The sequence below is a fragment of the Phodopus roborovskii genome, unplaced genomic scaffold (genome assembly GCF_943737965.1).
Source record: "Phodopus roborovskii unplaced genomic scaffold, PHOROB, whole genome shotgun sequence".
NCBI lineage: Eukaryota > Metazoa > Chordata > Mammalia > Rodentia > Cricetidae > Phodopus > Phodopus roborovskii.
In genome coordinates this window covers 2272493-2286115 of record NW_026126481.1, presented here as the reverse complement: position 1 = coordinate 2286115, position 13623 = coordinate 2272493, and the positions used below count along the sequence as shown (strand labels likewise).

Genomic DNA, 13623 nt, shown 5'->3' with positions numbered 1-13623 from the left:
TCAGTTGCTCTCCACTGAACCTGGAGCTCTGGCTTTGGCTAGGCTGGCTGGCCAGTTATTCTAGGAATCTGCCTGTCTCTTTCTTTCCCATACTATACTGATATTACAGAAACAAGCCCCCACACCCAGCTTTTTCATATGTGCTAGGGACAGAGATCCAGGCCCCATGTTTTCCAGGCAGAACCATGATTTTAGCCCTTATATTTTCTTCATCAGTTTACCCACCAGTTGATGGGCATGTAGACTGATTTCATAACTGGTACCATTCTTTCTTAATGATTCCATCATGCTGACGAATTGGTTTTGACTTAATGTAGTTCCCTCCAATGGACATTAGACTCATTCTTGTTTTCTCTAGTCCCACATTCTTCAGTATGCTGGTCATCAGCCATGTGTGGTAGATGGTTTAACTTCATTAAAAGTAAATGATATTAAAACTCAATCCCCTGGTCACATGAGCCCCATTTTATGTGCTCAGGGTCTACATGTGCCTAGCATGACCAGCTTTTCTGTGGCTGTGTGGAGTTTCATTGGACAGTAGTCTTTCCCTTGCTGCTGCTGATTTGCTGTCTGTTAGAGCACTAACTTTGGCACTTGCCTTTTCCCACGTTCTTCAGTCTGCAGCAGGGATTTCTCAGAGCCTCTAATGGGCAGGTCTCTGGGCTATACACTCGGAATTCTGTTGATGAAACATCAAAACTAGATCTTCATCCTACCACATTGTATTAAACAAAGATTAAAAAAAAATTCTCCCAGTAAGCATGTATGTAGTTGCAAATGGTATCTGTATTAAATTATGTTCTTTATTATAAAATATGTTCAAATAGCAACCAAAAAAGAGTGTAAGATAAAGATATATACCCTGAAGCAAGCTTCCTTATCTACCTTGGAGTCAGTTTGAATGATAGACTTGGTTTGGATGTCACCTCTAAAGGATCTTCCAGAATAGGACTGAAGTGTTATCAGCCTTTAAAGCAGTGATTCTCAACCTGTGAGTGACAACCCATTTAGGGGTCAATGAACCTTTTCCGGGGGTCACCTAAGACCATCAGAAAACAGATATTTACATTACACTTGAGCAAAATTACAGTTATTGTAGCAACAAAAATAATTTTATGGTTGGGGTTCACCACAGCATGAAGAACTGTGTTAAAGGGGTTGCAGCATTAGGAAGATTAAAATAGATAGCCCTTCTATTTGATCTCTTTCTTAACCTACTTATTGTATGAAACATGTCCCCTTGTTTGCTGTAGACCCATTACAGATTAAATTTGTATTAATTTTGTGAGCTTAAATTTATACTGTATATATAGTAGATGCTGGGAAATTGGAGAAGATGGGCCCTTTCCTTCAGATGGATGGGGGATAGTGCAGATGCTATAGTGCGCTGGGGGAGTGAGTGAGGATGCTGCTGTGTGCTGGGGAAGTGAGTGAGGATGCTGCAGTGTGCTGGGGGAGTGAGTGAGGATGCTGCAGTGCTGGGGGAGTGAGTGAGGATGCTGTAGTGTGCTGGGGAAGTGAGTGAGGATGCTGCAGTGTGCTGGGGAAGAGAATGTGGATGCTGGAGTGTGCTGGGGAAGAGAGTGTGGATGCTGCAGTGTGCTGGGGGAGTGAGTGAGGATGCTGCAGTGCTGGGGGAGTGAGTGAGGATGCTGTAGTGTGCTGGGGAAGAGAGTGTGGATGCTGCAGTGTGCTGGGGAAGTGAGTAAGGATGATGCAGTGTGCTGGGGAAGTGAGTGTGGATGCTGCAGTGTGCTGGGCCAGTGCAGATGCTGGAGTGTGCTGGGGAGTGTGTGGGATGGAAGGGTGATATTGCTCTTGCATGGTTCTTTTACTTTCCTCCATTTTTCTGTTCTGTTGGAGAATATAAGGTCCCAGTGGATTGGCCTAACAATTTTAAACACGTTCATATTGTTCTTTAAATTTTTGTTAAGATGTTCAACCTTTTTATTAATTTATTTATTAATTTTTCATACAGAGTCACTGAGTAGCCCTGGGTGACCTGGAACTTGCTATGTAGACCAGGCTGACCTCAAACTCAAAAAGATCTTCCAGCCTCTGTCTCCTGGAGTGCTGAACTTGCTGGTGTGCACCACCACAATTTAGTAATCATTTCTCTCTCTCTCTCTGTCTGTCTGTCTGTCTGTCTCTCTCTCTCTCTCTCTCTCTCTGTGTGTGTGTGTGTGTGTGTGTGTATGCTATGTGTATATGTGGGTTCTTGTACAGACCAGAAGAGGGCGTTAGACCCCCTGTAATGGAGTTGTAGGCAGTTGTGAGCTACCTACATGGCATCTGTACTGGGTCTTCTGGAAGAGAGACAAGTGGTCTTAGCTACTGAGCCCCCTTAGCCCCTCAACTATATTTTTAAGCTTGACATTACTCGTAGGAGTTTCTCTACTTAGGGCAGAAATGCAGTGCAAATCTATAATTCCTGTCAAATAAAGGTATTCCCCAAAGACATGTACTTACTGTTGCATGCATGTAATAAACATTTTAAAGATGAATCCTATGGGGACATTTGGTGGGGGGGGGGAGGGCGACATGTCAGACATCCCTTTCACAGGATCACCTAGGCCATCAGGAAACACAGATTTACATTATGATCCATAACTGTATCCAAATCACAGTTATTAAGTAACAGTGAAAATAATTTTATTGTTGGGGATCACTACAATATAACAACTATACTAAAGGGTCATAGCATTAGGAAGGTTGAGGAACACTGTTCTAAAGTAACATTCCCAAATAGACCTTTAATTTGGGAATTCTATCAGGGAAAATCAGTAACAATTCACAATAGTTAGAAATAAAATAATTAATCAGATTTTTTTTTTTCCTTCTTCTTCTTTTAGGGCAAGTTAAAGTCTTCAGAGCGTTGTATACATTTGAACCCAGGACTGTAAGTATTCTGATTTAAACTGTAAAATTGACACGCCAACCTAAGTTGCCTTTATTTAGATACCTGTTCTGGCCCAAGTAGTCTGTGCTTTCTGTCACTTCCCACTGTTCTCCCCCAGTGAGTGGAGCTGAGCCCCAATTGATTTGCATGGCTTGAGTTTGGAGGTCATAGACTCCCTCACATTGCTTCTCTCCTTGTGTGTGGTGACATCTGTTTTCAAGTCACCAAGTGGCCTGCCTACAAAAGTATCTAAACTACAGAGACCCCAGTCTTGTGGATCACCAACCTCTCTTAACCTCTCCTTGACTCTCTACCTCACACCTCCTGCCAACCTCCTAGAGCAATTCTTTTATCTCTTCTGGATACATTTTTCTGTTGTTGTGGATCCTGGTGTCCACCCACCCACTCATGTCTTAGAGAGCCAGTTCTGTGCCATACACTGGCTGAGTCCTGGGATAGTGCAGCAGCAGGTAGAAGAAAGCTAGCAAGCACCATTCCTCCTTGATTCTCACGGTTCCTGCTTGGGTTCCTGTCCTGTTTCCCTCAGTGATGGAAATGTAAGCCATGCCAGCCCTCTCCTTCCCTAAGCTGCATTTGGTCAGAGTGTTTTATCAGAGCAACAAGGAAGGAAAGCCAGCACCCACCATAGCTTCCATCATTTCTCCCATAGCTTCTCCGTGGCATCCATCATCATTTGTGTGTCTCCCACTCTGAGTGATGACTCACACCCTGGGCCAGGGCCTGCTAGGAGATCACAGTCTGCTGTTTCTAAACTTCCACCCAGTTCCTCATTTGAACATGGGATTACTGCTCACTGCTCTACACTAGAGCTGCCCTGAAATCCTAACAGGAGGTTTCTATTTGAGGTCTGTTGGTGGTAATCAGCTGGTGATAGCGACTAATAGCCAGCCCAGATGAGCTTTCCCAAGACTTCAGAGACAGTAGGATTCTGGAGCAAAAAGGGTGTTACTCTTGCCACAGGAGGTGGGTAGAGTGTTTACAGAGCAGGCGATTGCAGCCGAATCACAGGTCTGAAATTTTAGCCATGAACATACAATTTTTCATAATCCTGGAAGCCAGAATCCCCAGATTGAGTTGACAGCAGGGCTGGTTTCTTCTGAGGCCTGTCACAGTGACTTGTAGTGAGTCACTTTCTCCCCACGTCCTCACATGGCTTCTCCCTGGTTATGTTGGTGTTCCAGTCTCTTGATGGATGCCAGTTGGATTGGGTTGGGATCTGCCTTGAAGCCCTCATTGTATCTTAACCATCTCAGTATTAAGACTCCATCTCTGGCTGGGAGGTGGTGGTGCACACCTTTAATCCCAGCAAAGGCAGAGGCAGAGGGAGGCAGATCTTGATGAGTTTTGAGGTCAGCCTGATCTACAGAGCAAGTTCCAGCACAACCAGGACTACATATCTCAAAAAACCCTCCAAACAAAATCTCTCTCTCTCTCTCTCTCTCTCTCTCTCTCTCTCTCTCTCTCTCTCACACACACACACACACACACACACACACACAGAGAGAGAGAGAGAGAGAGAGAGAGAGAGAGAGAGAGAGAGAGAGAGAGAAAGGGAGGGAGGGAGAGAGATCTCTGAGGACAGTCACATTCTGAGGATTGGGGAGGAAGTACAAAACGCCATGACAGGTAGAGTAGCCCAGAGTCATCTTTACTTTTGCTTACAGGAACATCTCTGATGGGGTCAGGATCCCCTGAGGAGGATAATTGTGGAGGAGAGCTTGCAGCATCGTCAGTTGCTCCTCCAGAGCCTGCAAGCACGAGGCCACACAAGCCTCATCTAGAATGAGGACCTGTGTTTCCTGAGGATGGAGACTAAAGTGACTCTTGACACTTCTGCTGCTGCCCCCGGGTGTCCTTAGCTGGGTCACTGTTGTCCTTTATCACTGACCTCCTCTCTGTGTGGCTCCTCCTGACCTTTTGCCTTTCCTCACTTCAGTATGACTCAAGCTTCTCTATTCTGTTTGTGTCCCCTTCTGGGTAAATGGTTCCAATGTGTGGCTTCAGCCCCCCATCTGCTGCACATCTGTCTTGCACCGTGTGGTCCTCTACGGAGTAGCTGGCCCTGGTCCCAGCCCCTCCTCTTCTTGTACCACCCCGAGGACTCTCAGTAGAGCCCATCCCCGCACCTTCTCCGGACCCCTGGTGTTGCCCCCTCTATGCTTCATATGAACTGCTGGTCACTCCATGAATCCGGCACTGAGCACTCCCACCAGAAGTGGGTGCCTCTTACTGTGACCTGCTTAGGCACAGTGCTGGGCAGGCAGGACCCATCTAGGGAGCAGAACCCTGGTTCGGAGCCTGTGTTAGCTTTCTGACTAATGTCTCTGCTGCTTGTGACTTGGAGATTACTTTGCCCTTGTTGTTTCGATTGGTTTTAGCAAGACTATGGTAATGTAAGGGCAACAGCAGCTGGAATAGTCACTGTTGCCAGTGAGTGAGTATTGGTTGCTAAATTGATAGACATTTAATTTAACAAGTAATTTTCTTTGTTGGATATACTGATTACTAATTTACCTCCATTTCTTCTCAGGAGGAAGTTTCTCCATGCTATTTTTTAAAGCCTTAGTTATTATTGAATATAGAGGAGAGATACATATTTAATTCATTAGTTAATTTAAAAAGTATTCTATTCTTAAACTATGACTATAATTTTTATATGCTAATCCTGAGGATCAATAATGGCTATTCCACATCCTGTCATCCCCACACTCCTTCACGTTCTTCCTTCCATCAGTCTAGATACTAAAGTATCTAATCTAGTGAACAAGAGACCACCAGCTCACATAGGCCTTCATTTACTTGTTATTAAATATTGAATACCCTCCCACACATTCATTTACTTTTGGGAGTGTATGAACCTGTCTCTTGGACAATGCTGGCAGCATAGTTTGTCCCCCTGTAACGGGCAGTCATCATCTTTGTATGGACACACAACACACTGACCACTCAGCATGTCATGTGCAAGGCACGCACACCACACCCCGTGGCACAAGGACACCATAGCACAGCACAGTGCATGCTCAGAAACAACAAGGGCAACAGTTCATATGAAGCAGCCTCCCACACATTGAGTATACCACACGCACAACACACCATTTACTCAGCATGCCCTGGGCACAGCACTCTGAGAACACAGCACGCTGAGGATGGAGCACACCTTGTGCTTAGCACACTGAGTTCACAGCACACTGCAGAATACACTGAATATACAGCTGAGTGTGTAGTCTGTACACAGCACAGAATGAATCGCTCAGTATACTGAAGTCACAGTCTTCCCATACTGTACTCTTGGCACACCAAATACACCGTGTGCCGCAGGCATTGTAGACTGAGCTCATAACACATTATGGTTATAGCACACCAAATACCTCTTTAAAGCATTGTGACCTGGAAATACTGAAGGCTGAGCTGGAAGCTAGGGACCCTTTGCTTGCATATACAGCAATCTCTAGAAGGCTATTGTTTTGCTTTTAGCACCTTACCCAGGAGACAGTGAGAGTGACAGCAGCTCTAGTTCTAGTAATGCATTGGCTGGGTAGAACAAGGCAGTTTAGGCTCTTGATTAGCTATCTTGCTTAAAGGAAAGGTATTTCTGGCATCACCCAGCCTTCTACAAGTGAGTCCAACTCTCCCCCAGCCCCCATTTGGATGAAGTGTCACACAGACACCTGCCTGGACTGGATGGACCAGTGTGAAAGCATGTTGACTGGGAGGAACAGTGTGTCGGAGGAGTGTCAGTTTCAGAAGGAAAACCAGATGGACCTGCTTGGTCATACAAGGCTTGCATGGCTAACCTAGGTTATAATGTGAGAAGGTAGGTCTAGAATGGGATCCAGAAGCAGAGATAAGATTCCAGTCATGCTCCTTGCTCTGATCTTTAGCCTTTCTGTGACCACTTGCTATATGGTAACTATGATCCACGTCTACCTAATAGGTTTTTGCAAGGACCCAGTGAGGTCAAGCATACTTTGCATGGGAAAAGGACTGCTTTTGATATGTTGTCCTGAATTATTGAGGAGTTAGGATAAGGAATGTTTACCAAAAATCACCATCATTGGATTAGGGCATGGTACCATGATGACCAGTAATGGAGATGTGTGATGTTTCTGTGAGAAAAAAACTAAAAACAAAAGCTGGGGTTAGGAGTTGGGGCTCCATTGTCTGGGTATCACATGCTGTGTGACAATCTCATCTTTAATATGGCAATAAAAATGGCCCTACTCTTTAGTATTGTTGGGGAAAATTAGATTGCTATTTGCAAAGGTCCTGACAAATTCATGGCACATAAATAACTGTTATAAGTGAAAAAAATTCATGAAAATTTATTTTCCTTTTGGATGATTTTGTATGTTTAGGTTACCAAGTCTTAAAAAAGAATTCAGAAATATATCACAGTTTTTCTAAACTTAAAAAAAACATATTTGCATAAACCAAAAAATTACCGCCTTGGGACTGTTACCCAGAATATATAGAATAGGAATAAGAATGTACATTTGCACTTGGTACTAACTTTTGCACTAGGTTCTACTGTACATTTGCACTCAGTACTGCTTATTGCTTTCCTAGAGACAATGTCTCTCTCTGCAGCCCAGGCTGGCCTTGACCTTAGAGCAACCCTCCTGCCTTAGCCTCCTCAGTGCTGGGACCAGAGGCGTGAGTCACCATGTCTAAACCACTTCTTTAAGGCATAATGTTATCTTATTGACTTTAATCCCAGCACTTGGGCCAAAGAGACTTTATTTTGTCCTTTTACAAGACCATACTGTAGTATTGTATTTGAGAGCTTTTAAAGGAAAATAAACTATAAAAACTAATAAAATGGCTGAGTAGTGGTAGCACTTGCTTTTAATCCCAGCCCTTGGGCCAAAGAGATAGGCAGATCTCTGAGGCCAGCCTGGTCTACAGAGCAAGTTTCAGCACAGCCAAGGCTACACAGAGAAACCCTGTCGCAAAACAAAACAAAAACAATACAAACAACAACAAAACCAAACTTAAAAAATGGCTAGACCTTTTTCTCCCTGACTGGCTACTGGCTGTTGCCTCATTTGATCAACAAACCTGACAGGTGGAAGGGTGGAGTGGGGGCTGGGGGGGGGACGGTGCAGTCGCCTGTACAGAACAGCTTCTGTTCATTTAAATCTGAGTCAGCACTGTGAAGTCATCAGATGACTCAGCTTAGTGACATTTTTCCAAATGATGCCCTTTGCCAAGCCACAAAATACATGAATTACCTAAAAGATGCTGAGAGTTTTGGCTTTGTTTTTAAAATGGAGATAAAACTCAAAACATAAAATTAACCATTTTAAAGCAAACAGTTGAGTGGGATTAATACAGTTGCTAAGGTGAGCAACAACTACTTCCTTTACCAGGCACCAAAATGTTTTCACCACCCCAGAGTAAAACCCTGTGCCCAAAAGGGGCCACTTCTCATTTCCCAACTCATTATTCAGTTCATATGGAAGTGATTAGAGATTTGATATGTGTGCATATGTGTACACATATGCCTGTTGTGTATTTTGGGCTTTTTTTTTGGTAGAGTTTTTTTTTTTTTCTTTTCATATGTTTTTGTTTGTTTCACAGGTTGAGGGATCTACTAAAGATGGAAATGTAGGCAGAACTGACTTTTGAAGGAGACTAAAGAGGGAAAGGTAGCTCCTTGGCTTCTGCAAGGCACTGATTGGAGGGGGCTCACTGTGGGCTGTGAGTGGACAGGTACAGAGTAGAAATGGCCCATGACGTCTGTAATGTGGGACGGGCACACCCGACCCTTATAGAACTCCAGGAAGTGCAGTCATCACAGAAGCAGCTGCGGTCCACATCTACCTCCCTGCCCCCCCCCCACACTCATTCTAAGTTCCTCCTTCCTTCCTTTCCTTCTTGCACCTTGGTACTTTCTAAGGAGAGATAGTCAGGTGATGATAAAATACCACTGTAATGCTCTGAGATGGCTACTGTGTGCCGTGCCATGCTGTAGTGATGAGTGTGGGACTCTCTTAAGTGTCTCTGAGGGGATCCCATTTGCAGCTACTGTTAAAGGAAATTGTTTCTCTAATCACTTTCTATGTCTGGGGTGAATTGAAAGTAATGTTGGTCATCCATCTTCAAAACAACGGCTAGAGAAAAATCTCAGAGGCCTTCTGTTTCTCTCCTCCTGAATATTATTTCCAATGAAGTTACAGTGCACTTCCTCAGGTCCAGTGGATTTAACTAGTTTTGTGTAGCTTCTGCTGTAAATCTAGTCTCTGCAAATCAAGGTGTAAAGGTAATAAACGCTTTAGGGTGTTGCCATTAAAGGAAGTCAGCCGTTTTGGGGAAGCCATCAGTTACCATTCACTAAGTTTTATATATGGTGAGTCTTTCATCTGACTTCATATTGTGGTTGCTTCAAGCATGATGCAGTTGCTAACAGTCTTTGTTTATTTTCAGGGGAAAATGGCAGTTATAATAGTGGAGATCAGCTTTGAAATGAAATCCAGGACAGAGTCATATATACTCATCCCAATCTGCTCCTGAGAGGAGGCAACCATTTGGGGGAATGAATGGATGAAATATTTGTTTCACTAGTATAATTTTTATTGTATGTGTGGAATAGGTGGAAATAAAGTCTTTTTCTCTAGATATTTTTCCTACTGGTATTATAAAAGTATACTTGGCAATAGCAACAAATTTGGAAATTACCTGTGAATATCTTATGCATCATCATCATTGTATCCTGTGTCTGTGCTTGGCATTTTTTTTGACTCTGCCAATGTTCTGAGATTCTCTTTCAGTGGGTATTGTACTTCCTGTTTACCCAGAAAGTCATGATGTTATCTGTCTACTGGAAGTAACAAGATATGTAAACCAAGTGCTGACTGTCTTTAGAGAGTTTGCAGGGTACTTGATGGGTCAGGCCAGAGTAAGGGTACTAGCTATGAAGTTAGCTCCTGGAGTTGCTAGGGTTTCTGGATGACTTCTTGTATTTTTAGCTCTTTAGGCTGTCAAGGCTGAATTACATATTAATACTCATGTATGAGAAATACTCATTCTCTCTGAGCATGAAGACCAGGTAATACTTTTCTGAAAATAAGCAAATATAAGTATTAATTTTTTCATGGTTTTAATTTTAGACATTTACACACGTACATACACATATATCACACATATGTTATATAATGCATCTGTATATGTATATCATCTACCATTATTTCTAAGAGGGAAAAGTTTTACCAGTGGTGTGAAAATCCTTTGCTTAATGATGGAAGAATGTAAAAGATGTTAGAAACTCTTATTATGCACAGTTCTTTGACAACCGTCATTGTGAGACAAATCCAGCTTTAGACTTCAAGTATTTACTACAAATCTTGTATAGTTTATTTGTTAATGTTAATATAGAATATTGTCTATAAGAATACTTTGGGATTTAAAATTGAAAATTGAAAAAAAATCACTGTATTCTAAGATAGGAAAAACTCGCATGGAATTAATGTATGTTTGTTTTTTTTCCTTCTAGCCAGATGAACTGTACTTTGAAGAAGGAGATATTATCTACATCACTGACATGGTAAGCCCAGCTACATGTTCTGTACTACAATATGCATACTATAGATACATCAACATGGGGCTCCACTGTTATATGTAGCCATAATATTGTAAATTATTTCAAGTGTATGTTTACACATACACACACATATGCAGAGTCTCACTTTTTGACACATTTACAGCAACATATCATTGACAGTAGTCGTTTTGTTCATCAACAGGAAATAGTTGAATAAGTTTTTTTGTAGCTACAGATGGAACTCTGCAGCCATACGAAGGAATGAGGATATCTCTTATATACTATTCTGATGTAATTTAAATGGAATAAAGCGAGATTAAAAAATGCATATATTAAGCCTTACTTGGCTAAGAAAGGATGAGAGACATAAATGTGTTTCTATTTTCTGACATTGAAAATAAAGAAAAAGTTGCAAACCATGACTTAAAAAATTAGTCTTCTATATCCGAAGGAAGAGAAGATAGATTTTTTTAAATTATAATTTGTTTTAAAGGTTTAACTTTGGAAGCATACAGATTTTTTATGTGGCTGTAAAATTAAATAATTAAAAGCAGTCCCTAAAAACTAAGATCAGCCACACAGAGCATCTTTCCTCTCAGTAAGACTTGGAAATTTCTAGTGACTATAGCAAATGGAACAGAATGCCAAGAAAGGAAGGAAGGGAGGGAGGAAGGGAGGAAGGACAGAAGGAAGGACTGAAGGAAAGGAGGAAGAAAGAAAGAAAGAAAGAAAGGAAAAAAAAAAAAAACAAAAAACAAAGAGCGCCCATCTTGAGCAGCAAATGCTCCGAGGCTTCTGTGTGTGGCCTTTGAGGGCAGATGAGTCATCGTGTCACTGGTGTCCATTGTGGGTTCTCAGCATGGGGGGGGGGGGAGGAAGACACCTGTCAGTCAGTAAAATGAAAGAGAAATACAGAAGTCCTTCATTTGAATCAGAAAAAGATAAATCACATTTTGTCTTTGAAGGGGGCCTTAGAAAATAACATATTACTGTCATTGAAAGAACAAGGGCCCTTTGAGAAATGGCTAGTACCAGCCCTGGTCCATTAAATGTACAGGATGAACTGACTGTCTTGTGACTGGACTAGAAGGCAGCTTCAGAAGACTGCAAGGGCCACCACACTGGAGTGACAAGGGAAGCAGTGTGCACTGCCCTGAGACGGGGGCAGTTTGCCCCCAGTCAGGGAGGGCAGCAACCTTCAAGGGTGGAAACGCTGTTTTAAGTTTATGGTTCCCTATCGTTTGAAAATAAGTCTCATTGGTACTGTGAGGAATGGCTTTGAAGCGAGGGTGTTTATTCTGATAGCTGGTAAGGGAAGGAGTTAGTACCAACTCTCTCTCTCATCTTTCTTCCTGAACTTTATCTTGAATGATCTGAGAGTTGGTAAGGGAAAGTGACTTTTTAAAGAGACATGCCACTTATTTAAATGAAAAAACACCCCCATTCTGCAACCCCTGTGATTGACAGCAACTGTATTCCTGCAGAGGCAGCCTTGACTTGTGTGTTTCCTGATGGGGGAAATCAATATTACCCATGCAATAGCCTTCCCAAAAATGTACGGCTGAATCTTATGCTTTTAGGACTCAAAAGCAACTCAACGCATGGGCAATGCATGGAAAAGGGAAGTTTAACAATAGCATAGTTTTACAACAGGCAAAATCCAAATTGTTTCAGTGTCTATAGAAGAAATAAATTGTTTCTTCAAATATGTATGTATGTATTATAGTAAAATATACCAAGAGCTGAAAAAAAAAAAAACAACAACAACAACAACAAAATTAGCAAAGAAAAGAATGGAGGAGGAACATGTAAGTTAAAAGTGATGTAAAAGTGAAATTAGTAGTTCTACGTGGTCCTTATTTGAAATCTCAAACTGTGGACCATTAGGAATTTTGAGTTTTGACTTAGATATTTAATGACATTAAGGAATTATTAAGGGAAAAGTTTGAAACTGTGGTAATGGTGTCACAGTTGTCTTTGAAAAATTATTTGTCTTTTAGATACATATTCTGATTTTACAGAGTAAAAAATAACACTACCAATCACTAACCCTGGTAATTCAAGAGGGGGAAATATGATGGGTGGTGGGTAGTATTGGTCACAAGCAATGAGTCATGCAGTTAGGAAATATATCATGGTTTCCTTCTGCTTCTATACAGATATGAACTTCTCTGTGATTAGAAGTGAAGATAAACAAGAAGAAACTTTTGAAAATGATAAGAGTTTATCAAAGGAGAGATGTTAAAGTCTAGATCCTTTAGCTATCTAGATCCTTTAGCTATAGTCTAAATTAAACTAATGAATTCTTCCCCATTTCATACATGCTCTGGTTTGTCTGAAGATCTGTGATGTGTACCTGTTGTGAATGGAGGATGCTTCTGTACTTGTGTTTGTGATAAGGGGCATGGACACAGATGGCGAGGGTTTGAGAATTTTGACAATGAGGACCTAAGTGAGGACTTGGGAACCCAAATAATTTCAGATACAAAATACATGTTGACTCCCCTGCTCTCTTGGCAGAGTGATACCAGTTGGTGGAAAGGGACATGCAAAGGCCGAACAGGACTGATCCCGAGCAACTATGGTAAGTGACCAGCTGCATTGTGAACCCTGTTTATAAAGTGGCCATGCATACCAGGTGTGTACAGGCCCAAATCATTCCAGCGAAACACTAAGGATTCTGCTTTTAATATTATTTTTAATGCTCTTAAACTCCAGATCACAGATTGTTCCTCTAGTTTAGCAGCTCTTAACCCGTGGGTCAAATGGCCCTTTCTTGTTTTTTCTTTTGTTTTGTTTGAGACAGAGTTTCTCTGTATAGCTTTTGGAGGCTCTCCTGGAACTCGCTCTGTAGATCAGGCTGGCCTCAAGCTCATGGAGATTCACCTGCCTCTGCCTCCCGAGTGCTGGCATTAAAGGCGTGTGCCACCATTGTCCAGCTCAAATGGCCTTTTTACAGGCGTCATATATCAAATATGCTGCACATCTGATATTTATATTATGATTCATAACAGTAGTGAAATAAAGTTATGAAGTAGCAGCAACAGTAATTTTGTGGTTGGGGGGTCACCACAACATATGAGGAACTGTGCAGCATTAGGAAGGTTGAGAACCACTGTTCTGGTTTGTAGTAAAGAAGTGTTACTTTAAGTGACAGGTAGAC

General features: G+C 42.0%; 1 protein-coding gene across 1 annotated transcript in view; it reads left to right on the top strand.

The window, feature by feature from the left end:
- Ostf1 (osteoclast stimulating factor 1) overlaps positions 1-13623 on the top strand; it is a 50918-nt gene that overhangs the window by 26064 nt on the left and 11231 nt on the right. Inside the window, exons 2-4 of the mRNA XM_051194066.1 lie at positions 2853-2899; positions 10413-10463; positions 12981-13044. Of these exons, the coding sequence (XP_051050023.1) occupies positions 2853-2899; positions 10413-10463; positions 12981-13044 (162 nt within the window). The remainder of the gene's footprint in view (positions 1-2852; positions 2900-10412; positions 10464-12980; positions 13045-13623) is intronic.